The 27,536-nt window shown below is 38.1% G+C and overlaps 1 protein-coding gene across 1 annotated transcript in view; it reads left to right on the forward strand.

Moving 5' to 3' along the window:
- Positions 1-265: 265 nt before the first annotated feature.
- The window catches only part of sorbs1 (sorbin and SH3 domain containing 1), a gene marked incomplete at its 5' end in the record, with an annotated part of 49,761 nt that continues 22,490 nt past the window's right edge, over positions 266-27,536 (forward strand). The window contains 13 exons of the mRNA XM_015017219.1: positions 266-463; positions 1,777-1,883; positions 1,974-2,115; positions 2,222-2,299; positions 5,406-5,542; positions 6,356-6,416; positions 6,510-6,584; positions 10,130-10,165; positions 10,286-10,388; positions 11,295-11,409; positions 14,962-15,039; positions 23,012-23,061; positions 27,179-27,357. Coding sequence (XP_014872705.1) covers positions 266-463; positions 1,777-1,883; positions 1,974-2,115; positions 2,222-2,299; positions 5,406-5,542; positions 6,356-6,416; positions 6,510-6,584; positions 10,130-10,165; positions 10,286-10,388; positions 11,295-11,409; positions 14,962-15,039; positions 23,012-23,061; positions 27,179-27,357 — 1,359 coding nt within the window. The remainder of the gene's footprint in view (positions 464-1,776; positions 1,884-1,973; positions 2,116-2,221; positions 2,300-5,405; positions 5,543-6,355; positions 6,417-6,509; positions 6,585-10,129; positions 10,166-10,285; positions 10,389-11,294; positions 11,410-14,961; positions 15,040-23,011; positions 23,062-27,178; positions 27,358-27,536) is intronic.

The raw sequence follows: 27,536 nt of genomic DNA on the forward strand, positions 1-27,536 counted from the left end.
ATCAATTCATATTTGAAATTAGTGATTAATTTGCACTTTTGATCAATACTTACTTCTTCAATATTCAGTTTTTTCCCCCCAAACTCAGTTGAATTAAAAGTTTGATTTCTGTTTTTTTTTAGTGTGAGGTCATCCTGCTGCTTTATTAAAATACTTTTTTGTTTAAAGTTGTTTTTCCGTCTTTACCTGAGCCTCCATCTGCTCCGGCTCAGCAGCTAACTTTGTGTTAATTAGCGTTTTAATGTGATGGCCTGGTTCTGATGAGGCGGATCTATTCCAGGAGCTCCCTGCAGCTTTGAAACAATCCCGGTTCTGAAGCCGCTTCGTTTTCATCGGGATGAACCTTTTTCAGATTTGGACCCGAGCAGAGTGTGCAAAGGGAAAGGGGTGGTGACCCTGAGGGCGACCCTCGTCCACATCGACGACGACGACGACGGCGAGCCGAATGTCATCACAGCTGCAAGTATGTCGGGTTTTTCACTGCAGCTCTGAGCGTGATGAAACAATATTTAGCGTGGGGAAATAATCGCATGACTGACTGCAGAAGATGACATTTCATCATGTTGTAGAGGCTTCGCTGAGCTCTGACCCAGACGCTCAGAACCAATTGCTCATATTTTCATGCAAATGTCAGAGAGCGTTCTTCCTGCCCACGCTGTGCTCCGGACCGCAGGCTGTGGGCCCGTTTGTTGCTCAGAGCCCTTCAGAACCGGACTGGAAACAGGGAGGCGCTTTAATTGTTGCGCAGCGGCACTAAAAAGGAACAAACGATCTTTGCATCCGACTGAAAAGGCTTTTTGTTCTCCTCACAAAGTTCAGAGATTGTGGGAGAATCTTGTTTTTTTCCACTTTTCTGTACATGAAGCTCAGAAAAGGAAAGAACGGAGGACATGCAGCAGCAACAATCTGCAACGGCGTTTTAAAAACAAGGAGTAAATGACAGCAAAAACAAATTTATAGGAAAAAGAAATTTTCTGAGTTTGAAAAGTCTAATTTTCCTTTCTTTTAAAATTCACAAGTTGAGATTAATCTCAAAACATCAGATTTTTTCTAGCAGTTTTTTGACTTTTCAAATTTAGAAATTTGCTTATTTTTTTCCAGAAAAATTCTTTAGATTGATCCAAGTTAATTTATTTTTTTAGCAAATGTTTCACTTTCCAAACTCAGAAATCTTCATGCTTTCTCTAGAAAATTTTAGATTAATCTCAGAATTAGAGTTTTCTCAAGAAAATTGACTTTTCAAACTGAGAAACATCAGCGTGTTTCTAGAAAATTTCTGAGATTAATTTCAGGGTTTTTTTTCTAGCAATTTTTTTACCTTTTCAAGCTTAGAAATGTCCTTGTTTTCTGTGGAAAATATTTGGGGTGAATCTAAAAATTTTAAAGTTTGTCTAGAAAATGTTCTACTTTTCAAACTCAGAAATTTCCTATTTTTTCTAGAATATTTCTGAGATTAATTTAATAGTTTTGAGTTTTATCCAGCAAAATTTCAGAAATTTCCGAGATTTTTCTACAAATTTTCTGAGATCAATCTAAAACTTTCTGATTTATTTTGTAGCTTTTCAAAGTCAGAAATATTTTTTTTCTGTCTATAAATGTGATTTTTTTGGCAGATATTTACCTTTTTCTTGTCTTTTTCTTGTGAAATGCCCCTGGTCCTCCACTGTATTTATCTGCTGTGGTTCACTGACATGCCACACCTTTCAGCGCCTCCCCCAGTGTTTGTCCTGCTGCAGCAGCGGCTGCCGCGCTCACAGCGTTCTGGACTCGTTTCAGGCAGCTGGACCGGCCAGATTAATGGAGACGGATCCAAAGCAGGAGCGGCCGAGGGCGGCAGCAGCAACGCGCCTCATTTACCTCCTGAGAGCAGCAGCCAGCGCCAGGTAGGATCGCTTCACCTCGGTCCGCTTCGCCTCGTTTAACCAGCTTTATGGAAACATAACGTTCAGTTCTGCTTTTTCTGTGTTTCTTAGGCCTTTTCACCCAGAAGCATAAGAGAAAACGAAGCTGCTTCTCCTGCAGATGCTCTGCACGTCGACCCCTCGGCTCCCGGTTGTGTTTATCCGCGCACCAGTTCAGTCAACCCCACCATCGTCCTGCTGCAGCACAACAGAGGTGAGCCGCAGCAGGAGCTGCAGTTTCTGACCCGTCACCAACTTGTGAGGCACGTTTGTCGTTCTGCTTCTGCGTCTCTAACCCAACTGATGCTTTCACACTTCAGCTTTGGCTGCTGAGTCACTTTTCGCCGTTTGTCTCTCTCTCGCCACAGAGCAGCAAAAGAATCCGCCTCACTTCGAAGGTACGCGCTCCGGTTTCAGCAGCACATTCACTCACCATTTTCGTCAGGCAGAAACTTAGATCTTCTGCACACAGAGACGACAGAGACATGTCTACATTTGTTTTCTTAGGGTGGAAAACGGGCAAAAACAGTCGGCCAGGGGTGTCCAAAGTGCGGTGCAGGGGCCATTTTCGTCCCTCTGAGGGATTTTTTGCGGCCCCCTGACCTCAATGCAAGCTTTTTTCATCTTGTAGAGCAAAATTTTCTACAGAGAAAAACATCTTAAAAATTTATCTAGACGTTTCTGCATTCGTCTTTAATCTGGAGTAACTAAACACCGACCTGCGTTTACTAAACGCAAAGCATTCAGCCCAAATAAGGAGACAATCAACCCCGAAGTGAGAAACCTTTGTTTTACGCAATCGTGCAAAACCTTTTCTATGTTTTGTATTTACAACTATTTAAAGTGTTACTTTAGTTTATTGAGCAGGTAGAAAAGGCACAAAAAGTTTGTTTTAAAATATTTCTGTGGTCCCAAACAGTTGGGCCAGTTGAGACCAAAACACCAAACTGAACAGTTTATCCTCCAGTTTTTGGTAGAAAGAGAGAAAAAATAGAAAAACAATAAATGATACAAATGGAAATTATTTTACTTTAAAATGCGATTACTTGATTTGTTGTAAAAGGAGAATTTCTGTCCTCTGCTGACATGGAATGTGAGCAGAAACGCTGATCTATGAACGACATGATGTAAACAAACCAATCAGGTTTCATGTGTTCATTTACATCAGAATCAGTTTTATTCACCAGGTATGTGCACATAAACAAGGAACTTGGTTTCACTTTCACTTTACTCCTACAGAAGACATTCCTCCTCTTCCTGTTAGCGTGTGGCGCCAGTATCAGCTGCTGCTGAATGTTTGTTCCTCAGCTGAGATAAAAGCAGGAACACTGTTGAAACGATTTGAGTTGGTTTGACGACACGGAGTTTATGCCAGTTTGTTGGATTTGAGGCTGCAGACCAGACAGGATGCTCACCTGGGGAACGTTTGGCGCCAGAACAGAATGCATTGTGGGAATGAAACCAGCTGACAGGCAGAGTGATGCTGGAAACCGTCCGAGGGTCACTTTCACATTCTCCACCTACTGAGCAAGTGTTGGAGTCAGAGGCGCCTGAGGAATGCAGCAGTCTGATGATGATGATGATGATGATGATGATGATGATGATGATGGACTTTTCTAATCCCCCACAGATTGGGTTAGCACACAAGTGTGCAGGGCTGAAGCTAATGACGGCTATAGTAATTGATTAATCGGTTAATATTTGATTAATTGGATAAAAATTGGCACATTTTGCATGTTTTTAATTTAACCTTTAATCCATTTTATACAACTTTAGAAATACATTGCTAAATTAGTTGTATAAAAAGCAAATGAAAAATATGTGGAATGTGCTTTTTTCTTATCCGATTAATCGATTATTTGTCAGAATAATTGATGGATTATAAGGTTTGTTTGTTTCCTCCGTTTTCTCTTGTTTTATAAACAGTCGGTGTGGAATCTGCTGTGTTTTTGCCAGCTTAAGATCAGATTGAAAGATGAGATTATTTCTGCGAAGTCCTGACATGTGAAAGCCAGAACTGAGAGGTTCTGTTTGCTTTCACACGGCGGCGGCGCCGTTCTGATTGCAGCGTCCATGTTGGACGACATGAACACAGAAACATTTCTCACTCATCTGCCTTAATAAACGCCATAATGTGCCTCATTCACACACCCATGTCAACAGTTACTGCTATGCAGACCCAACAGCTGTGAAATATTTAAGATGTTTTGCAGTCATACTTCATTTATTATCCTCTGTGCAGCAGTTTGGACTTGTGACAACAACCATTAAATTATAGTTGTGGCATATTTAGATAATTGCAGGTTAACTGAAAACAAAATAAGCAACATTTTCCATCCTGAAGCCTTTTTGCTGCTGAATTATTGAATAAATAGACATTTGAGCTCAATAACAAGATATTTGTTGTTTTTCATCTGTTGCCTGAGTGAAGTTGGTCTCCATTTTCTTCAAATCTAACAAAATTAGTGTCAGACGTTTGTGCAGGAAAAATTTTAAAGGCATTACCAAATGTGTCCGGAGGTCATAAAAGGTCAACCAGCGCCAATTTTGGTGCAATTGGTGCATTAAAGTAGTAATTGATTAATTATTTGCTAGAGTATATAGATAAAAAAAAAGCGTGCTATATCTTCATGTCAGTCAACTTGACTACATTTTTTCAATTTGTTTTGTTTGCTGCTTTTGCTTTGAAGATACTAATGAAGGTTTAAAGGTTAAAGGTCAACCAGCCCCAGCATCAGTCCAATCCAACAAAATTGGTAAATGTTTGTGGTACATTTGTACTGTAAAATGTTTTGTTTGTGACGCTATCTTTTTAAAAAATACTATTAAAAAAAGTTTCCAGAGGTCATCAGGGGTCATGAGAGGTCAGCTGCCCATACTCACATGTACAATATCAAACAAATTTGATGCGAATGAACTGGGCTACGTTTGTGCTGCTTTTGCTTCAAAGAGATTGATAATGACCTCTGATGACCTCTGGAAGCTTTTTTATTAACATCTTTAACAGCAGCACAAACGTTTGATGGATTTGAAGACGGACGGCTTCACTGGTAGCTAAACAGGGAAGTTGGTGGAATCAACTGACTCGTTGATTCCACCAGTTGCCGGGCAACTGAGTTGCCTAGCAACTCACTCACTCTTTGGTTACCTAGCAACGACCTGTTGAGTAACTTGCACAGCAGCAGTTTAATGTTTCACCACTTTGCCTCCTAACTGCTTAAAAATAATGATATTAAAAACAAAACAAACCTGATCAATAAGTTTGTATTGGCTGATACGAAACGTTTATAATGTGATACCATATAAGTGAATAAAAATTATTTTTATTGGTGAGGCTAAATTTATAGTTGAATCATTAGATTTAACAGAAAAAACGTTTAAAATGTCAGCTTGGGATGAATCTAGCAGCTTCTGAAACTGCCTGATCTGCATGAAGTCCAGGGTTTTAATGTTCTCCTCCTGGGTGTCTGTTTCTCATGCCGGTCGGTCTGCTGTGCTTTACAGAGCCGGACCCGGACAAAGGCCCCGGTCCCAGCAGGGACTCCGTGAGTCCAGGCTCTGACATGGACGGGACGAGGCTGCGGCTGGCGCTGCACTCCCCCGTCCGCGGCCCCATAAGCAAACCCATTGTGCCTGTTCGGGTGAGCAGCCTCTGTCTGATGGAGACAGATTTACTCACTTCGGACTAATAAAGACCTTCTGTTCACAGAAACCACGTTTTCTTTACTCCTCTGTGGAAAACAGACATATTTCCATCAGGGTTACCAGTTAATCTTCTGTTATTGATGACTACACTGCAAAAACACAAAGTCTTACCAAGTGTTTTTGGTCTGATTTACAGTGTAAATGTCTTGGAACAAAACTGACTTTAAAGCAATTTTTATCAATTTAAACTAGGTTCTTTTAAGTTAATAAATGCTTCATGTTGATGAAAAAGTTCTAGTTCCACTTTTAACAGAAGAAAAATGTCTTATAATTTATTGCAATAAATCAATTAATCACATGATAAATTAAAACTAACTTAAACATTTGCATGATTTCTTGTTTTTGTCTTTTGTTTCTAATGTTTATTGATTAATTTTTTATATTTACAATGTCTTCCTGCTCCAGAGTTAAATGTTCAGTGGAATTTAAAGTTAATTGATCTTTGACAATACTACTTGAAAATTGTCACAGAACAACAATATTATCATTTTATTACCACAAAATGTTATGTGGCAGGTCTACTTATATGTGAAATAATGGAACTAGCACTTTGTTCATCAATGTTAAGGATTTATTAACTTAAACTGAAAAGTTACTTGTAAGTTAGTTTTGTCTTATTTCAAATGTCTAGAAATATTTTCACTAGAAATTACAGAATGTACCTGGTAATATTTGTTTTTGCAGTGCGTTCTGCTTGTCATTGTGATCGTTACATGATCTGTTTCTAATTTCTCACATTTTAATTTCAGAACACTGAAAAGTCCAAGGACTGGTATAAGACCATGTTCAAACAGATCCATAAGTTACCCGGTGAGTCCGTCCTCCTGCGCCGTCGGCTTTGTGTCCCTGTTGCCATCCAGCGTGTGTCCCTGTCCCTCATGTCCTCTGTCTCACTGTGCTCAGAGCCTTTTGAGGAAAACCCCTACCGCCCCACCTACATTTTCCCCGAGACCTTTGACATTCGCATGACCCCAAAAGGTACCGATGGCGGCAGCCGCGCTCTCATTGGCTTTTACTAATCTGCAGCCATTTTCAGCTCCGGTTCCTCCAGTCTGCAGAAACACAGAAATGCTTTAGTAAACCTTCTCTGGTGTTTGTCCAAACCTCAGAGCCTCCAGCCACAAAAACAAACATTAAACTGATTCAATGCGGCTGGGGAGGATCAGCCAGACGGGTTTTTTTTTTTTTTTTTTCGGGTAAATTTGGACAAAAACGTTCAAATTTAAATAAACATAAGCTAATGTTGTAATTTTCCTTTTAACCCAAATGTTTTAGTTTGTGATATGTAAGAATTCATAATTACTTTAAAGAAAGTTGTATTTTTTACTATATTTCTCATAAACGCAATGCAGGCTGGTAGGTTATAGTGAAATCAGGTTTTTATAAACAAAATATAAGAAGATAATGTGAAAAATTTTAATTTTCATGTTATAAACAAGATATTTACTGAAACAAACATGATTAGCTTCTGCTCCACTGTTTACTACATTAGCAGGACCTAACACAGTTAGCAGGAGAGAGCTAACACCGTTAGCAGGAGCTAACAACATTAGCAGGAGTAAACACAATAAGAAAGAGCTAACACAATAAGAAAGAGCTAACAGTATAAGCAGGAGCTAACACTGTTAGCAGCAGTCAGCTAACACCATAAGAAAGAGCTAACAGTATAAGCAGGAGCTAACACTGTTAGCAGCAGTCAGCTAACACCATAAGAAAGAGCTAACAACATAAGCAGGAGCCAACACCAGTTAGAAGGAGGCAGCTAACAATATAAGCAGGAGCTAACGCTTTAGCCAGCTGACTAAAGCGCTTTAGTTAGCTGACTAACGCTTTAGTCAGCTAACACCATAAGCAGGAGCTAAAGCAGAATCAAAACAAATTTGAAGATGATGAATGGATGTTTACAGTGAAACTGAACCGTGTTTAGCTCTTTTTGTAGCTCTATATTGTAATATATATGAGAACATATTTAGATCCATGCTTACCGTAAACAGCTTGGCTTGGAGCTTGTTGCTGTCCTCTCCGGTTAGCATTCCTGAGTGTCAGCCACACAAACACCAGATTTTCTTTCCCCTCTTCCTCCATTTGTTGCTCATCATCTTCATTTCTGCTTGTTGTTTCTGTGTTAACTTGTATTTCAATTTCTGGTTCAAATTGAAAGAACTGAATGTTTTTCACTGATCAAAAATTACTGTTCTGGCTGGATGGAGCTAGCCATGTAGCACCTAGCATGGGTCATCTACCTTGGTTGCTTTGCAGCATGAACAACACAGCGACGTCCGAATGACAATATTTCATTTAAATTCATCAAAACTAATTGGCCTGCAGCGTTCTGCTGTGTTTTTAGACTGTTGTTGCAACTAACTGTTGTTGGACATCCAGTGTTTGGAGGGACATCCAGAGCACAAAATGAGAATAAATATCTTAATTTAATGAGGAAAATAAATTTCATTTCTGCCAAAAAACGTAAATTTGCCAGAAAATACTCATAAATTTAGAAAATTTGGAAATTACTAAGTTTCTAAAGTTGAACATTTGCACAAAAAAAAAATCTAAAAAACGTCCAAGTTTTTTTTTTTCAATTTAAAGAAAGTCAGTTTTTTGAGAAAAAACAAACTAGAAATTTCTGAGATGGAAATTTTTTCTCAAAAATGTCTGAGATTATTCTAAAAATTAAAGGGTTTTTTCAAGCAAATTTTTAATTTTTGAAGCTCAGAAATTTCAGACTTTTTCCTAGAAAATTTATGATTAATCTTAAAATTATTTTGAGTTTTTTTTTTTTTTTTTTGGTGAAAAATTACTTTTTTTCTGTCTACAGTAGCCCTGACAATCCTGTATGTGTTATTTTGGTCTGTTAAATTCTTTGTCCATATAAAAGCTCAATATCTCATTTACAACAACCTTAAATAAAGGGTTTTTTTGGGTAAATAAACACATTTATTCCCAAACTTTGCTCCTATGATCATCTGAATAGTTAAAGAATTACAATAAACTCGTATAGCGATTGGAAATAATATGAGAAAAATCACATTTAGTTGTTTAAATTATTGCAGTCATGTTGACGTTTCCATCTGAAGCTCCAGTTAAACATTTATCACCATTTATAAGGTTTTCCATATATGGTTGTTTAGGTAATTATTTAACTGGCTCTAAATAATCAGCACAAACACAGATAGGTTGTTGGCCAGGATGCTCCACTCCTGTAAAAGTTTCTGTCACCTTCACAGATCCTAACTTTTCTCTTTTGGTCCTTATTTCTCTTATTTTCCCTTTTGTTATATTAATCGTTTCAAATTATTGTTCATCATTGGCTGTAGTGCTGAGTTGTGACCACTAGGTGGTGCTGCTGCTCCACAGAACATTTTCTGTACTTTTCATTATCAGTGCTCGGATTTAAGCGCCAGATAATCACAGTTCAATGTGGTTTATTTACATATTTATTTCTACTAAATAAGCTAAGATTTAAACGTGGAGTAAATAATTTGATGTTTAAGTGGTCTGGACATGAATTGTTAATCCTCCTGTAACTAATATTTGACAAAAATATGTATATTTTTATTGCTCGGAGTGCTTTGCCTCATTATTAATTCAAACCCCGTTTTAGCCGAGCGACGCTTCCTGTAAAAAGCTTCGATTTGAGGCTCTTCGATTGACTTGGCGATCCTGTGATGCTGGACCTAATGGAAAGCTAAAAAAAACCTTAAATCTTAATGTGTTTTGAATTATTTAGAGATTTTAAATGTATTTTTTGCTTAAAATCAAGACGTCTGCATTCCCTCTTCTTTTTTTGGTCATTTTGAACGGCTCTTTCAGGTGGATGGTAGGATTATACGACACGCATCTTTAATGATTCATAAGAACAGGAAGTGGATGCACAAATCTGGATACATGGTAGATTTTCTCTCATAAATGCAGAGTTGAAATAATGAATAAAACCTCAGATATTAAAACTCAGCAATATTTAAATTCTGCAGTTTTAAGTTGCAGATAAAACTGCACTGAAAAAACAAAATGAAACTCTAACTTTAAAAAAAGGAGTTCATTTGTTTCTCAAACTTAATTTATTTACGTTTCTTTAACATGACAACTTAATAAACTTAATATATTTACTTGGATTATCTTATTTTATTAGAATTGGATCGCCTGTGTAGCCTCTTATGAAACAGTAAAGCTCTTTCAAACAATAAGTTTAAATGTGTCTCACACAAAATATAAATATATAAATAACTGTAAAGAAATGAACCAGTGGTTAAAGATCTAAAAAATATTTTGTTCCACTAAACAAAACTAGTTTAGAAACAAATTAGCTTATTCAGCTTAGCTCATTACAATAGTTTGATTTTACAATTTAAAAAAAACATTTTCATTTTTGTTTTTAGGTTTTAAAAGAAAGTTATCAAACTTTTTTACACAAAAGGAATAAATATTAATATGAGACCAAATTTAAATGTTTTATCAAAAGCAACTTAACATTCTTCCTCCTCCTCTTCCTCCTCCTGCTCCTTCTTCTTCTACTTTTTCAGACGATGGTCCGACCCCGTTTGTTTACCTGGAAGATGGTGAGTTTTCTGAACATCCGTCCGAAGCGACAAAGAATCTGTTCAGTTTGATCTGAAGAACAGGAAGAACTGTTCAGAGAACTGTTCAGAGAATCGTGCTCAGTTTGATCTGTTTTTCAGGAAGAACTGTTCCGCGCTCTAAAAGCGACGACCTGGTGGACTCCAGAGGGAGGCTGATGCCGGTTCCGACTCGGTCCTCGTCCCTCAAGCCGTCCGCCAGAAGGTCTGGTACCAGACAGGAAGTAGATCCACTAGAACCGCTAGCTTCTGCTGCCGTTTAGTCACTTCCAGTTTTCTGCTGGTTCCTGGGCTGATTCTGACCATCCTGGCCAGTTTTCAGTCACTTCAGGGAGAAAGTGGCTCAGATGGTGGAAAATTGGACTCAAGGTGATCCAAAAACCACAACAAGATTTGGTTTGGGGGTAAAAGACCTAAATTCTGAGAACACAAGTCAGAATTTTAAAATTTGTCAAAATTTGAAGGTTAAAAATCAGAATTCAGAGAGTGAAATCAGAATTCTACAATTTCAGTAAAAATTCTAAGATTAAATTTCCAAATTCAAAGAAAAAATCCAAATGATAAAATTTAGGAAAAAGTCAGAATTGCGAAATTAAAGTCAAAATTCTCAGATTAAAGTCAGAATTATGACTTTTTTCTTATCTCAGAATTTGGAGGGAAAATGTACAAAATTCTCACATTGTCAGAAAAAAATTTGAGTACTAAGATTAAAGTAAAATTTCAAAATTTCTGTCAAAATTCAAAGTAGAAGATCAAAATTCTGAGAAAAAGTCAACATTTTTAGATTAAAATCAGATTTCTAAAATTTAAGTCAGTTGGTTTCTTTTTGTTTTGTCAGTGTCCCTGGTTCTGCATGTTCCTGATTTAATCTTTTGTTTTTCGTCCGTTGGGAAAAGCTGTTTTCTCTCACCGGGTCCGTAATCCAATCACGGCCCAGATTGGATTTTTCTGCCGTGTCGTCGTTAGAGGGAGGAGGCAGGCGCGTTGAAACGTCACGTTTTTTTTTTTAATGAGAAATCGTCTCAGCCCGCGCCGGTTGCCATGGAGACCGCCAGAAAAGGATTGGCTCTCGGTGTCTCTCTCTCTCTGTCTGACTGTCCTTCCTCCACAGGAGCGAGTGGGAGCCGCCGGATAAGAAGGTGGACACCAGGAAGTACCGCGCCGAGCCCAGGAGCATCTTCGACTACGAGCCGGGGAAATCATCCGTCCTGAAGCTGGAGAGAACGGTAACACTCTCTCTCTCTCTGTGTGTGTGTGTGTGTATGGGGTCTGAGGTGCGTCCTCCCCTTCATCATCTTCATCATCTTCCTCTGCCACCTCTGCATCCGAGCTGCTTCACTGCTAATGGTTAGCAACACTCAGGTTCACTGCATTTATAACAAGAGAGAAAAAACAAATCAAGTTGGTGGTTAACATCAGTCCAGCAGCTTCTGCCCCACAGTTACCGACGGCAACAGACTGTGATCGCATTAATATGCATAACTAATCTTATCTTTAGCATAAATGGCAAGTAATAGAGATATTTTTAGTACAGGAAATAAAATCACACAAACTATCACACATTTAATAACTGGAGCATTACTTTGTATGAAAAATAAATAAAACCTACAAAGAAAAAATTGAATTAACATCAATCCAGCAGCTTCTCCCCTGTACAATAAAAACAATATAATAAATAAACCTAAACAGTTCCTACCACCGGTCAATGGCTCTCAGTTAACAGTTGCAAAAGCTTTAACTATAGAAGTTAAAAACATAAACAAACAGACACGCTGCAGCGTGACGTCACAAAAAGCTGCCAGCCGCGATAGCTACCGCTGGTTTTAGCTGTCAACATGACGCGCTAAGTCTTAAATCTACACGTGATGTATACTCAGTGCTTTGCTACTAATTGTAGCACTCTGGCAACTAGAGACAAGGTCAGGAAAATTCAAATATACTGTATTAATCCCAAAGGGAAATTAAATGTTGGTGTAGCTCATTAATTCAGATTCTTCAAAGAGTTATTGGAGATGTTTATGAGGGAGAGGGAAGTAGGTCAGTTATGCTAACTTGACTCTGTTTTTTCTGTTTTTTGTTTCAGTTAAACAGGGAAACAAAGGCGACCCACACATGATTACATAAAGACGACACAGATCTGACAGATCGTCAGTTGAGCAGATGTTTAAATTAGCTAATCAACCACCACTGTGTTAGCTTAGCTAACAGCAGCGGTAGCTAATCTACCACAGCAATCACTTAATCACAAACGCAAAATAAACATCAAACCTAAAACCATAGCAGTGTATGGACTGAATGTTCCGTGTGGGAAATGTTTGTGTTTTTTTTGGTGTTGAATGCTGATACATTAGTGGCGTTGTTGTTAGTCAGTTGCTACGGCAACAAGTTTTTTTATAGCATAGTCGACAGCGAGGAAAAAAGAGGAATACGAGTGGCTTTGAGTTGTTCTTCAACGGTTTTTCAGCGTTATTTTTCCCTTTGTGGCGGCGCATCAAATTAAATTAGTAACACTTCCATCTCCAGGTTTAGTTTACGGAGTTGCTCTACCGCAGCAGCGCGGCTACGGATGGTCATTAGCGAAATTCCTGGATGTAAACAATAACATGCAACGTGTCTATACTCATTTATAGATTTATTAATAAATTAAAATATTTTGATGTGCATGTTTCTTGGTATTTATTTATCCATTTATTTGATATTTTATCATATTTTAGTTACTTACTATATATATCACACTTATGTATATATTTTTTTTATAGAATTTATATATTTGTATTTAACTAATATTTAACACTTTTTTATTCTAAAACATGGAGTAATTACACATGAAACCATGTTTATTTATATCTATACATTTGTCTAAAATAAATGTTAAGAATATAATGCTTGTAAAGAAAACAGAGCCGATCCTGATAAGCTCCACAGATACAAGCGGCAGCAGAAAAAAAGGGGGAGGAGCTGACAGTTACCGGTTGCCATGGTAACCGCCAACTGCCAAGAGCAGCGTAATGTAACTTACGTCACAATAAGATGTCAGGAGAGAAAAAAGCTTTTTGACTAAACAAAATGAGTTTGAAGAATAAATAAACCAGTTTTGACAAACTAACATCTATAATAATGAAATAAAAACCCTGTTACGTTCACATAGTCTGCGGTGAATTAAATATTTCGTGTCCTTGGCAGGTTTGTCATCTTTATGTAATCATTTTCCACTCAGATTTTTAGAAAAGATGCTTCATTGTGACAGAGCAGTTGAGCTCATGTAATTATTGCCAGGCTGGTTGAGATCTGGCCTGATCCCAGTGCCAACCATTTTGCCCATTGCAGTTCGCTCCAGTTCACCAGTAAAATAATGAACTCAGTCATTCATTCTTCATGTTTGGTTCACTGATTTTACTCTGTTTCTCTAATCCCACAGAGAGCCTTGCAGAAACTTTCATCCTTCCTCTTTCTTTGTGTAAAACTACAAACTTCAATGTATTTCAATGGGATTTTATCTGAGCTACAGTAATGCATAACTGTATGTATAAAGTATAAATAAGGTAATTCATACTTCACTTCATGTTGTGGAAATACTGCAAGGGGATTGTGAGACTTCTGATCAACTAGGGAGATTTAAATTACTTTTTTATTCAAATTTATGTCTTTAAATAAAAATTAACGTGGATCCAAAATTACATATTTCAGTCTGAAATGCAAACATTCGGTGAGAAAAATCTGTTCATTATGTCAAAATGATCAGATTGTTCATAGCTGTGGCTTTATTAGGCCGTCAACTTGTTTAAAATAAAAACATGAATTAAAGAAGCTGTTACTCATTTCCATTGAGTTTGTAGGAAGTAAAAAACTTGTTTTATGTAGTACTAAGCCTCATTTATTGTTAATCACTACATACTATTTAGGGCTGGACGGTACAGCTGAAAAACGTACAAGCATTTCATTTCAGTCGATATCAATAATTATTGATTCATTTTTTGTTTTACATATCTGTACTACAGACAAACTAGCGGTTGCTTTTCCTGTTTTATCCAGTTTTCACTCCAAACTGAAACCTGAAACTGCTCCTGCGCAAGTTACTTAATGGTTTTATGGTTGCTAGGCAACCAAAAGAGTGAGTGAGTTGCTAGGTAACCAAAGAGTGAGTGAGTTAGTCGGTGCAACTGAAGACCTCTGATCTATATCATAAAATCCCCCAAAACTTACATTAAAGTTTATGGTTTTTAATTTCAGGAATATGAATATTTTCTGCATGGCACTTTATGCAAATGTCCTTCGGCTTATGCAGCATCAAAACCAGGACTTTATTTTATGGTTTGATCCGAGATATCAGCTTCACATGCAATGAAATATGAAGCAAAAGGCAGCAGCTGTTAAGCTGGAAGCAGCAGAAAGTCTGAAAACCCCTGAATGTCTTCATGCTGTAGTCGACATGAAAGCAAAACTTACAGGCTGGACAGTTGCTGGGCTGGAAGTTATGGTGTGAAGAGGACAGATTGGATGTCACAAACTAATTAGAGTAAGAGCCGGATTTGGTTTCTCCTGGTTCCTGTTTTCAAGTCTTTATGCTTTGTGATGTTTATCAGCTGCTGTTGCATCACTTTTCGCGAGGAACTAAAACAGCATTTTATTGAAAATATCAAACAATTTCAGGAAGAGTCATGTCATAAATCACATCTGCTTTCATGTGGTTGGCTCTCTGCCTTGGTGTGCATAAGCTGAGCTGTCTGAACTGTCTTCTCTTTGTCTTTCTCCTCCTGTCGCCATGCCCCTTTACTCAGGATGTAAGTCCAGAAGATGTAGATTTAGAGAATGAGCCTTGGTATAAATTCTTTTCAGAGATGGAGTTTGACAAAGCGGTAAGTGGTCGCTGTTCTCACAACGACAGCATATCGTCACGTACTGCATGTCATGTAACATCCATGTTGAACGTCTAAACTGTCTGTGAGGTCTGCTTGTTTCTTCTCCCGCCCCACTGTGATCCTCTGAGTGTCTGATCGTATGGATCATTGAGGCTAAATACTGATTATCAGTCATAAAATGTATTGTTTTCTTGAATTTTCAGTTATTTTCTGTACTAGGCCTATACTGTTAGGTTTTGTACACAAATATGTAAAAAAAAAATAAAAATAAAAAAAAACAAATATCCTCACCACATCATTAAAAAGATAACATCGTCCACATGGGTTTAAGAAAACTTTTCATTTGGGCTGCGCGATATAAGTGTTTCATATCAATCAATATTGATAATTATTGATAAGTTTGTTGTTTCAAATGTCTGAACTACCAGACCGGTGGAGCGGCCTTTCCTCATTTATCTGCAGCTTTCACTTCTTGCTACTATTTCTAAGCAGTTATGTGGCAAAACCTAAAACTGCTGCTGCGCAGGTTACTCAACAGGTTGTTGCTAGGTAACCAAAGAATGAGTGAGTTGCTAGGTAACCAGAAAGCGAGTGAGTTAGTTGATTCCGCTAACCTAGCCTAGCAAGAACCCACACAAATCCGACCCTGATTGTGTTTTAAATATGCCTAGCCTGTAGAGGGCAGTGTAGCGCTATGGTAATACATATGTTAGCCAATCAGATTGCTTCAAGACAACCATAACTTCCTGTTACAAATTAAACATGGAGGCAAGAGACTCATTTGTGGGGACTGAAAAAATGTAAAGTACTTTTAAATTATTTAAGTTATTAAAAGACAAAATTATGTTGATTGGGAATCATGTCAAAGCAAGTATATGGATAAACTAACGACAGACAGCGTATTTCGGCCATTGTAGATAAATTACAGCATATTTTTACTCAAGTAGAAATAAAAAGCAGCCATCCAAGAAATGACTCAAGTATGAGTAAAGAAGTGTTTGGACAAAGTCAAACTGATTAAAACACAATTTGATATTTAAAAATTACATCACCAGACAGACCAAACGGCAACATTATGTGAAAATGTTGGTATTTTAAAGATCAAATGACATTAATTCATATACACAACAAAATCAGACAAAAGAAACATTTTTCCAAATCAGTTTCTTTCAGTATAAAGTTTGTGAAACTTTAATAAAAACTACAGGTGTGTCTCTGGTGAATGTTTTTAAGACAGTTTTGCTCTCCATTAAGTTACTCGCAGTGAGTAGAAGATCCAAAAAATTTGATCAATAGTAGTGATGCTTCAAAGTGAAATTACTGAAGAAAAAGCAAAATCACTTCTAAAAGAATTTTTTTTTTCAAAAAGTTTCTCTAGTGACTTTGCTGTTATAGTAAAACCATATTCTGATAAGTGACTCTTGCACAATATTCATGTTTATTTAGTTACACCAATAATTTCTTTGTGAAACTCGGATTTTGCTCCTCGTCTTTTGGCCTGCAGTGTTTTCTGAGCATGAGGTCTGGATCAGATGATTCACCCAGAACTCTCTGCTCGCTTGTAGTCCACCTAACAAGCAACAGGCTCCAGGGTAATCCGACTCTGTTATATTTACCAAAATTATCCGCGTGGCGCAGGTCTGAATCAGAGCCGTGACACATGCGTGCCTCGGGACAGAAGTGGTCCTAACTGCCCAGAAACAGATGTTGATTTCCCAAGCCGCCCCGCCCCGGGTCCGGTGAGGCGGCACCACTGGCTTCGTGTTCCTGCGCCGTCTAGACGCTGCAGTTTGAGGTTGGCAGGAGGTCCAGGAGGCTCAGTCCCGGTGGCAGCTGCCGGACTCGGTTTCTGTCTGGACGGGTGCCACGTGAGCTCGGCTTGATGACTGGCTCCTGTTTAATGTTAAAGCCACTTCTAAAGCTGCACCTGGTATGTGCAGCATTTGACCTTAAGGCCCAGCCAGACACCATGGCTCATTGCAGCTTGATTGACAAATCAGGAGTCGTTTGGTATTAGCGAAGGAGAAGGAGAAGCATTTTTCTATCTGCTGAATCATTTGTGTGTTGAACTGGTTGATGATTCATTTTCTGTTTCCTGGCTGTTTATTTAAAATGGTCTGGTACTATGAAGAGTTGATGGTGCCGTACATTCTGGCACTTCTTTCAAAAAACCCTCTAGTTAAAGCTGCAGTATGAAACTGTCACCATGTAATGACGGTATGAGACAGATAATGTATCTCTTCTGCTTTCTCCCAGTGCTCCTGTTGCTGACTAGAAACAACCAATTAGGGCCAGGAGGCGGGTCTTAGCGTTGTCAATCACCCTCTCTGCTACAATGTGGCTAGCAGTGAATGCTAAGGATAGTTAGTATGGCCACTGATGACGGGATATATAGTTTTCCTATAACTCCAAATTGTTACTCTGCCATTAGCACATTTAGCAGCAAGTACATGAGGATGATTGACAGCTCTAAGAGCCGTCTCCTGGCTCTGAGTGGTTGTTTTTGGTTGGGAGTGGTGCATTTCTTCAGACGGTACTAGCTCAGGAATGAGGTGGAGGAGAACGATTGGGTGGCAACGATCATGTTCTTTGGTGTCTGGAAAATGAGTCATTTCAAAAACACTCTGACTCTACGTTTACACTTGCAAACAACTGTACATCTTTGAAAAGCAGAAGGGGAGCCTTCTGTACAACCATCAAGAATGCAGCAAGTGCTTTCTGAATGGCAAGTCAACAACAAAACATGCGTCTTTTCCAGCAGCCATTGTGCAGCCCACACAGCGATGAAACCAGATGTGGTGGAACTCAGCTTGAGTTGCTAGGTAACAGGCGGAACTCAGCTTGGGTTGCTAGGTGACGTAACATTCTAAAGGTTTTTGAAACGGCTCATTTTCCAGACACCAAAAGACATGAACTTATTGCCAAAAAATGATTGGGTTGTTTTAGAAGCAGTTAAGACCCAAACAGGAGAATAAAAATGTGCAACATTTGAATTTTGCATAATAAATCCCCTTTAAAGATCAGTTATTAGCCAGAAACCTGTAACTTATGCACCTTTTGTCTGCAGAACTCAACCCAAGTTGAGACAGTTTCAAGTAAAGTATTGCAAAACTCAAAATTTTTGCAATGTGAGCTTTTTTTAGTTAAAAGCTTCTTGGCATTTTGATCAACTTCAAGACGTTTACAGTTCAACTTGAAGACTGGATTTGTCTAAATTCTATTAGGAAACAAATCATTTATTTTTAGCGCTTGTGGAGAGCGCTACAGATTGCTGGTAATGGTCCTCTTTAATAACGATAACACTTTTAAAGCTGCTTCTGAAAATACATCCAGTGACAGCTCCAGTCAAGCGGCGGGTCATCGGTATACATAGCCAGCTGGAGCCGGAGTTCCACACGTATCAATGCTCAGGAAGATCACTGAGGCCCCCTGCTACCGCCACAGCGACTCCATCTGCGGCGCGGACGCTGACGTCAGGCCCGCTGCCACCAGTCTCAGCGCCGCCCCGCCGCCACCTGACGTACTCTAAACGGGGCGACGCTAAAAGCCTGCCAGCTCATTGTGCGCTCATATTTAACCTCTGTTATACACTTAACCTTTACCTTTAAGCATTTAGCGGCGGCAGGATGAGCTCCCCTCACACACATGTTTGTGTTCATAAGAACACATCAACACGAATAAGGTTCTGGAAAGAATGGGCTTCGTGTTACAGCGGCCCGCTCTATTTTGACTGTGAAAGCAGCAGAGTGCAGTCCGAGCCGCGCGGCAGCTGTTAGGAAACGCGGCGGTTCTGATGAATTGTTGTCGCCTGTGTTCCTTAGATACCTCAGTTTGCATCCGCAGGCAGGTTTGTCTGAAAACTGATCCACTTTTTGGTTGTTTAGCTCATTTTTGAATGTACTTTCTCTGAAAAATCAATAATTTCAAGCAATGAAAATGTAATTTCTTGTTCTTTCTGTGGTAAAAAAAAAAAAAAAGGAAGCTTTTTTAAAAAAAAAATTGTTTCGGATGCTGTGTGACTAAACTAATTTTTGCCAATACTTTTTGTACTTTGCTATTTTGTGACGATGCGTAACCATAGCAACTGAAGTCAAAAATCCCATAGGAGTTTATTTTATTTTTCTTCCTTTGGGATTAATAGATTATTTTTCCTCTAAATTTTTCAACGAACTATTGTAAGAAACTTCTATTTTGAGATTTCGGCTGTGTTTGGGATCGTAACCTCGTTTTCTGTAAGACAGCTGAACCATAAACAGTTTTGGACGTTTTCCCACATTAGTTCCTTTCTGCTCTCTGCACTGTAAAAACATAAAATCTTACCAAGTATTTTTGTCTAGTTTTTAGTGGAAATATCTCAGTTCACTTGAAATAAGACAAAACAAACTTTTTTGAGTCAGTAATTCCTTAATATAAAAAGGTCTAGTTCCACTGGCCAGTTATTTCACTTATAACAAGACATTTTCCTATGTTATAAATGAAATAATCTAGCAGTGGAACTACTTTTTCGTCAATGTTAAGGAAGTATCAACTTAAAACAAACTTGTATATCTTGCTGAAAAGCTACTTGTTAGATTTGTTTTAAGTGTACCAAGATATTTGCACTAGAAAGTTAACCAAAAATACTTGGTTCTATTTTATGTTTTTGCAGTGTTTTACATAAAAACCTCAGAAAATAAAACACCATTAAATGACGTGGGACATTTCGTGCATCATCTGATTGTTTGTGTCTTTGTTTGAAGTACCAGGAGAGATCGGATGATTTGGGCAGAAAATGGAAGCAGGATGGGGTGAAACGGCAAACAGAGTAGTTTCCATCCCAGCAGGATGTATGTAGTGTCACCAACCATTATCTCCCATTTGCAGCGCGAAATCTTTTCCCGGGACGTCCCAGAGTAACACGACGCTGTGATAACACGGCCGGGTTAGTGTGAACCTGATCCATTTTCCCCCCGTTGGACGAGGAAACGTCCTCATAAACTGACACTAATCAGTCATCTTGTAAATAACCAGATTAAGATTCCATTCCTCCACTGCAGATAAGCCCTCCATGATTGTTTCCTGTTTACTTTCCACTGACGCTGTTTGTGTGTGAGCCCAATAACCGGGAGTGTCAGAGGACGCTCTCTTTTTGCCCCTGATAAAAGAGGTGGAGGTGGTGGGCTGGAAGACGGGGAAGATTAGTCGGTGACCCCTCGGTGTGTTCTCCAAGTCGCCATGGAACATTTAGCTTTATAAATAGACGCGACTATAGACCTGCCAGCCTGGTGTTCGGCTCCTACAAAGATAGGCTCTTATTCTCCGAGGGTATTAATGATCATCTGCCCCGGCAACGAGGTGGAGAGGCATGTTGTGGCAAATGAGCAGCGCAGAATGTTCCCGGTCATTGGTGTGGGAAGTGGAGGCTCGGCCGCGCCGCGGGGCTGCCAGGGGCGTTTGGGGCCGGGTTGCCATGTCTGGCAGGCAGTTTCCAGCCAAAAACAAAGTCAAACCCACCCTACTCCCAAAAAAACCCGCCCAGATCTCAACCTCTAATGAAATTCATGTTGATAGCAGCAGATATAGTTATGTATGTATAAATATATATTGGGGCTGAACAATAAATCATTAATATGTGACAGACACGTGATAAATAACGATAGTTACATCTGATAGAATATTCAAAATTCACTGAACTCCGATCCAAAACCGCACAACCTTTTAAGCTGGTGAAACCAACCAACTGGCTCGCTCTTTGGTTACCTAGCAACTCACTCACTCCTCGGTTACCTAGCAACAGCCTGTCGAATAACTGGCGCAGCAGCACTTTACAGTTTCACCACTTTGCCTCACAACTGCTTAAAAACAATCAGGAAACAATCACCAGTTTGGTAATATTTCAGATATTTAAACAAAAACAAACTAATCAATAATTGTTGACAAAGACAATTAGTGACACTTGATGACCAATAATTGATGTTGTCACATTCAAATTTTCAAAATAAATTAACTACTAAATGCAATAACATCATTTTATTAAAAGTTTTGTGCAGCTTTATTGTTCAAAAGCAGCCTTACTGGGAGGAAACTTGCCCAAACTGGCAACCCTGGGATGGTGGGAATGGGAGAGACGAGGGGGGACGATTGTGCAATCGTATTTGCAAACAACACTTGTGCTCTTATTCATAGAGCCTCGTTATTTTTACCTGCTGTGACGTCCAAAAAGAGGAAAGCAGCAGAAACAGTGGGCTAAAATTAGCTTAGCTCCAAAGCATTTTAAAATGCCGCTGGCTGCTGCTCTGCTCCATCAGTGACCCCAACAAAAATATGTGCTATTTCTCTTTATGTAATGCCAATTAATCTCCATTAAATGTCACTGCATTCGCTTTATGCTCCTAAATATGCAGAAAATTATTTATTCTTTCGTGTTTGACTATTTCTCTGTGCACTGCAAAAACACAAAATCTTACCAAGTATTTCTGTCTAATTTGTAATGCAAACTACAAACTAGAAATAGGAGCTTGTTTTGAGTCAATAATTCATTAATATTGATAAAAACAACTATTTACTTTATAACAAGAGTTTTCTCCCATATGATAAGTGAAATAATCTGGAGCTAGTATCTTTCATCAATATCAAAGAATGATTTACTTAAAACAAACTCTTATTTCTTGCTGAAAAGTTACTTAGTTTTGTATCATTTCAAGTTTACATAGATATTTTTACTAGAGACGAGACAAAAATATTTGGTAAAAGTTTATATTTTTACCGTGTACTATCTTTTTTGCACAATTTTGGCTTAATTACTGCTTTCAATATGTTTTTTCCCACCAAATGGCCTTTGTTTGAGTCTGTATGATCCAGTTAACGATTAGTCGATTGCAAAATCAGCTGACGATGATGTGAATAATCAATTAATCATGGTTAACTGATTAATTGTTTAATCGCAAATCAGTTTATATATCTGTGAGCTCTTGTGTCCATGTTGATAAGTGTAATTCAACTACCAATGCAAAATGTATTTATTTTTTCTTCAGTTTTTGCTTAAAAAATGCTTTGAATGTTTTTTTCCAACCAAAAGGCCTTTTTTGAGTCTGAACACGCCATTTAGCAATTAATCGATTACTAAATCTATGACTATTTTGATCATTGATTAATCACACTTAATCCAATTAATCGCTTAATTACTGCTCTGAATGTGTTGTTCCTGCTTTAAATCGGCTTTTTTGAGTCTGTATACTCCTGTTAATTATTAATCGGTTGCTAAATTAGTCGAGAGCCATTTCATTAATCGATTAATCGCAATTTATCCAATTAATCTTTTCAGCCCATCCCAGTTAGTGCATTTTTAGTTTGTATCATCTTGGGTTAATTTCTGCTCTGACTGTGTTGTTCTTTCAGTAATTAGTCTATTTTTGTGTTTATATGCTCCAGTTATTGATTAATTGATTACTAAATTAGTCTGCGACTGTTTCATTAATCAATTAATCGTGGTTTATACGATTAATCGTTTCAGCCCTCATATCTTTTGCATATTGGTGAGCTCCTGTGTCCGTGTTGATACATGTAATTCGGCCTCCTTGCCCCACCAGCTGGTTAATTGCCCCCCTGTCTGCTCCGCTGGTAATGAGAGCGACTCAGTCAGACAAAAGAAGTGGCTTCAGTGGGAGACAGCAGCTTATAGGCTGAGCCTGTGACAGCCGCCCCTCCCCGCATGGCGCCCCCTGACCGACGCACGCCCAGCCCTCCCTTCCCTTCCACTCTCCTTTCTGCCGCTTGTTTTCTCCCAACTTGCATGCAGGCCAAAACACACGCTTCGCCTCCCCACCCCGTCCATGCCTAGAGACGCTCGGAAACGCTCGACGCAGAAACACACGGCCGACCGAGAGGAACGGAGGGCAGAATCTGGCCTGACTGGAGGCTGCTGCTTGTTTCAGCGGGAGGAGATCTTCCTGTGGATCTATCAATGACTTCTTTGTTTGGTTTGTTGCAGAGTGCCCCCTCCTTCAGCCCTCTGGAAACAGCCTCCGACCTGCAGCAGTAGTAAGTCAACGCTTCTTCCTTTCTCCAGCTCTCCAGCTTTAAAATCTCACCTCATCCTTGCAGATTTAATGTGATTATGAGAGGGATGAACGGCAGTTTCCTGTTAAAGAGGCAAAAAGCCAGCAGAACAGAGTGTCCCCTGGCTGCATTTTGTGTTGTTTTCCCTTCAGGTTGTAGATATGGCTCCTATCGGGGGGGAGTTTATTTAAAGACAGGAACCTGGATGTCACTGGGATAAAGGGAACTCTCCCAGCTGCTGCATAACTTAAAAACTGTTACCTCTGCCTGAATGTTCTGAATGACCAGATCGTGAAGCATGAGCGATTAATCGGATTCATCAACTTATTTAGTGATCGATTAATTGGTAACTGGAGTAAAGAGACTCAAAAAAGAAAGAACAACACAATCAGAGAAGCAATTAACACAAAAAAATTACATATTTTACATTTAAGATAAAAGAAACCTGTCTTTGTCTGTTCAACCCAGAACTCCTCAAGTGGCATTTTCAGCTTCACCTGGTTCGAATTATGTAACAAAAAATCACCTTTTCTTCCAAATATTTCACTGCTGCTCTACTTTGAAGTGCAAATATCTTATTAGACTTTAAATAGGACAAAACTAACTTAGAAGTAACTTTTCAGGAAGATATAGAAGCGTGTTTTAAGTTACTAGTGAATTAATCTGCTTTTCCCTCAATATTAAGGAATTATTCACTTAAAAAGCTCCTATATCTTCCTGAAAAGTTACTTTTAACACTTGTATTATTTAAAGTGTAATAATATATTTGCACAAGTAACTAGAAAAAATTTAAAATTTTGTGTTTTTGCAGTGTTTTATGTTAATCCAAAGAATTACAGATCAGACTTTTTGCATTTTAAGCAAGAAAAAAAGAAAATAAATAATTTGTTCAAGTCCCAACGGGCAATTTATGTTAAAGCAAATATAAAAGAAGGGATAAAAGTTTATTTCATATGAAAAATGCTTAAATAAAAAAAATCTGCAGAATGTGGGACTTTTATTTATCCGACTAATCAAAATGATCAATAGATGAATTGATAAGTGGAATAACTGTTAGTTGCAGCTCCACTCAGATCAAAAGCTGCGTTTGATCTTGTCTTTGTGTTTGATGGACACTGACAGCGTCTATTTCTATGTCCTGCAATAAAATGCCAGGAATTCGGGGCCGCGGCGCGGTAACTGTCTAGAGAAAATAAACCTTCGTTTCTGCTTTCCATCTGCTGCAGTCATTATGTCACCAGGAGGGGGCGGCGGGGGGCGAGCGCGCGGTGGCTAAAATAAACCCCAAACCAGCTTTTTGTTCCATTGATACGTCTGTCGTCTGAGAGCTGGAAAGGAAGCGATCCCTGATTAAAGGCCGATGGAAGTTTAGCCACTCAAAATGTTCGCAGCGGAAAGTTTTGCTCATAAACCGACTTCCCTCTGAGGGGCAAATTATGGTTGCTTCGCTGTTTTCCTGCCTCAGCAGAGTCAGACATGGCTGCTGGATCTGACATATTTCAGAAAGGAATGGCTGGAATGATCCGGACTGGTTTGTTCTGTCATCATGATGCAGCAGAACGGATATAAAAGATATAAAACTGTCACAAGTTTACAAAAATCAACATTTTCTGTTTACTAGAACCTGCCTGACAACACGAAGTAGGCTACAAGCTCACATTTCCTGAAAAAAACTGTCATGTTTGGCATAAAAACACAATCTTACAAGTATTTTTGTCTAGTTTTTACTTAGTACACTTTAAATGAAACAAAACTAACTTAAAAGTAACTTTTTAGAAAAATATAGGAGTTTATATTAAGTAAATGATTCTTGAACATTCATAAAAAGTGAAAGAAAATGGAAAACTTCTGTTTTATTAATATTAAAGAATTATTGACTTAAAGCTCTTATTTCTCACTGTCTTATTTTTCAAGTCTAATTAGATATTTTCACTAGAAACTAAATGGATTTCCTGGTTTTATGTATGCAGAGGTTTTTTAACCTACTTCATGTTGTCAAACAGGTTCTAGAAAGCAGAAAATGTTGATTTTTTTTTTGTTATTTTTTGCAGTGTAAACAGAGCATCATGCTACCATTCCAACATGGTGGTGGAAGTATTATGGTCTGGGGTCATTTTGGCGCGTCAGGAAATAATTGTATTTTTTTAGCTTTGGACGAGAATCCGAAGCACACCAATAAGTTCAACTCTGAATGATTTCATGGAAATCCAGAAGTGGCCAAGTCAAAGTATGGAACAGGCCATTTTAGCTCAGAACCACTGAATGTGGCTGAATTAAAACAATTCTGCAAAGAAGAGTGAATCAAACTTCCTCTGCAGTTACTGCAAACAGTACACTGCAAAAACAAAATAGTAGTTTTATCTGGTTTCTTAAAACACGTTATATAAAACAAAACTAACTTTATTTTCCTCCTGAAAAAAATTAGTTTTGTCTTATTTAAAGTGTAATAATATATTTGCAGTAGAAACTAGACCAAATATTACTTGGTAAAGTTTTGTGTTTTTGAAGTGTTGATTGATTTTAGTTGTTTAGATTTGATAAAAGAGTAAAAACAACAAACCTGACATTTTTACCGTTATGTTTAATGAAAAGTGATCAGGAAAGGCTGTAAACTAGAGTTATGTGTGCTTTGGAGTCTAATGATGACAGAAATAAATCCCATCCAGTCTAAATGTGGAGGGATGTGCAGCATGAAGCGCAGGACATATGCCGCTTGGCGTTTGCTTTTACTAGAAGCTTCTCAGGAGATTATTTTAAATCTGATCGTAAATCAGCCACAGAAGCATTTACGTGAATTCCTGCTGCACACCCAGCGCAGACGCATTGCCAATATTTCCCTACCAAGGAGCCTCCTGTTGCTCAGTGATTTAAAAACGCTTCTCTGTCGCAGCTTTTCGCCAGAATGAGGACAGAAACCAGCACCAGCGCACGGAGGTGACACAGGTGCTGCTGATGCACCAGATGGGAATGTTGAGGGAATATTTATGGAAATCATTCCCAACGCAGAGAAATCTCCTCTCTGCCTTCGCTCTGGATCCGCGTTGGGCTTTTTCCTGCTCTAATTACATCACATCCCACAAGCATTTCACAAACTTACCCAGAATCCCCTTAATGAGGCCCATATGACGGAGCATTACCCTGATGCCTCTTTCTTTTTTTTAGATAATGACCTGTGGAGGGAAATTAGTTCCAATATTATTGCAACCAAGGAACATGTTTGAAAAATTAAAATGTAAGAAAATTGCTTTTGAAATTTTTTTTAAAAAAAACTTCTCAATCAAAAAAATATGATCTATGATCCATTTTCAGTGTGTACTTAATTATGCAGTTTGGTACTTTTACAGATTTTATTTTATTTTCAAAAAATATTTCAATTAAAAAAAATTACTTCTAAAGAAGTAATAAACAAAATTAAATCTGAAAAATAATTAAAAATATATAAATCTGAAAAAATGGTAACCTGCACATTTTTTTTTCAATTAAGTTTTCTGTTTTGAAAATATTAATTTGAAAAAAAGTAAAAATTAAATAGAAAAAGTAATAAAAAATTCAGTCTGAAAAAATTGTTTACTTCAAGTTATTTTGCTTCAATTTTTTTGAAACGATAAGATATTTTTTTTTAAATTAATCTGAACAATTTTAGAAATACATGAATAAATTAGCAAAAATAAAATCTGAGAAAATGATTAAAACTAAATAAATCTGGAAAATGTGAACTGCAAGTTATTTTTGCTCTTTTTAGTTTTTAAATTTTTCAAATTTTTAAAATAAAATCCGAAAAAGTACATTTTCAAAAAAAAATTAAAATGAGCAAAAATAAAACCCACAAAGGAAGTAATTTACAAAACATATGAAAAATAAAGTGCATAAATGTATGTTCAACTTAATTCAACATATTGTGAATTACATTCAAAATGTGAGTTTGATTCAGTTTCATTTTTGAAATGCATTTTTTTTTATATTTCAATTTTTGAAACATGCTCCTCGCCTTCACCAATATTGGAATGAATTTCTCTCCATAAATCACTGAAACACATACCAACATCCAAGCAGCCCGGCTGTGTTTGAGTAACATTTTTCTCTCTCGTTTGCGGCGCAGCTCCTCTAGCAAGTCTGGACACAACGAGGTGGAGAAGGACGGGGGGTCGTCGTCCGGCGAGCCCGCCGCTCCAGAATGCGACCGACACGTTTACAAGAGTGTCCTGGAGGGCGGCGACATTCCCCTGCAAGGCCTGCGGGCTTTAAACAAGCGCCATGGCAGCTCCTCCTCCTCTAAAGGTAGGACGCTAGCTCAGCTTCAAACATGGCCGCTCTCTGCAAAAACACAAAATATTAACAAGTATTTTATCTATTTATTTGCTCAAATACCTTATAACACTTGAAATGAGACAAGACTAAATTATAAGTAACTTTTTGGAATCAAATATGTGCTTTTTAAGTAAATAATTCCTTAATTT

Source organism: Poecilia latipinna, unplaced genomic scaffold (genome assembly GCF_001443285.1).
Source record: "Poecilia latipinna isolate Pla-1442-1.1 unplaced genomic scaffold, P_latipinna-1.0 Scaffold2117, whole genome shotgun sequence".
NCBI lineage: Eukaryota > Metazoa > Chordata > Actinopteri > Cyprinodontiformes > Poeciliidae > Poecilia > Poecilia latipinna.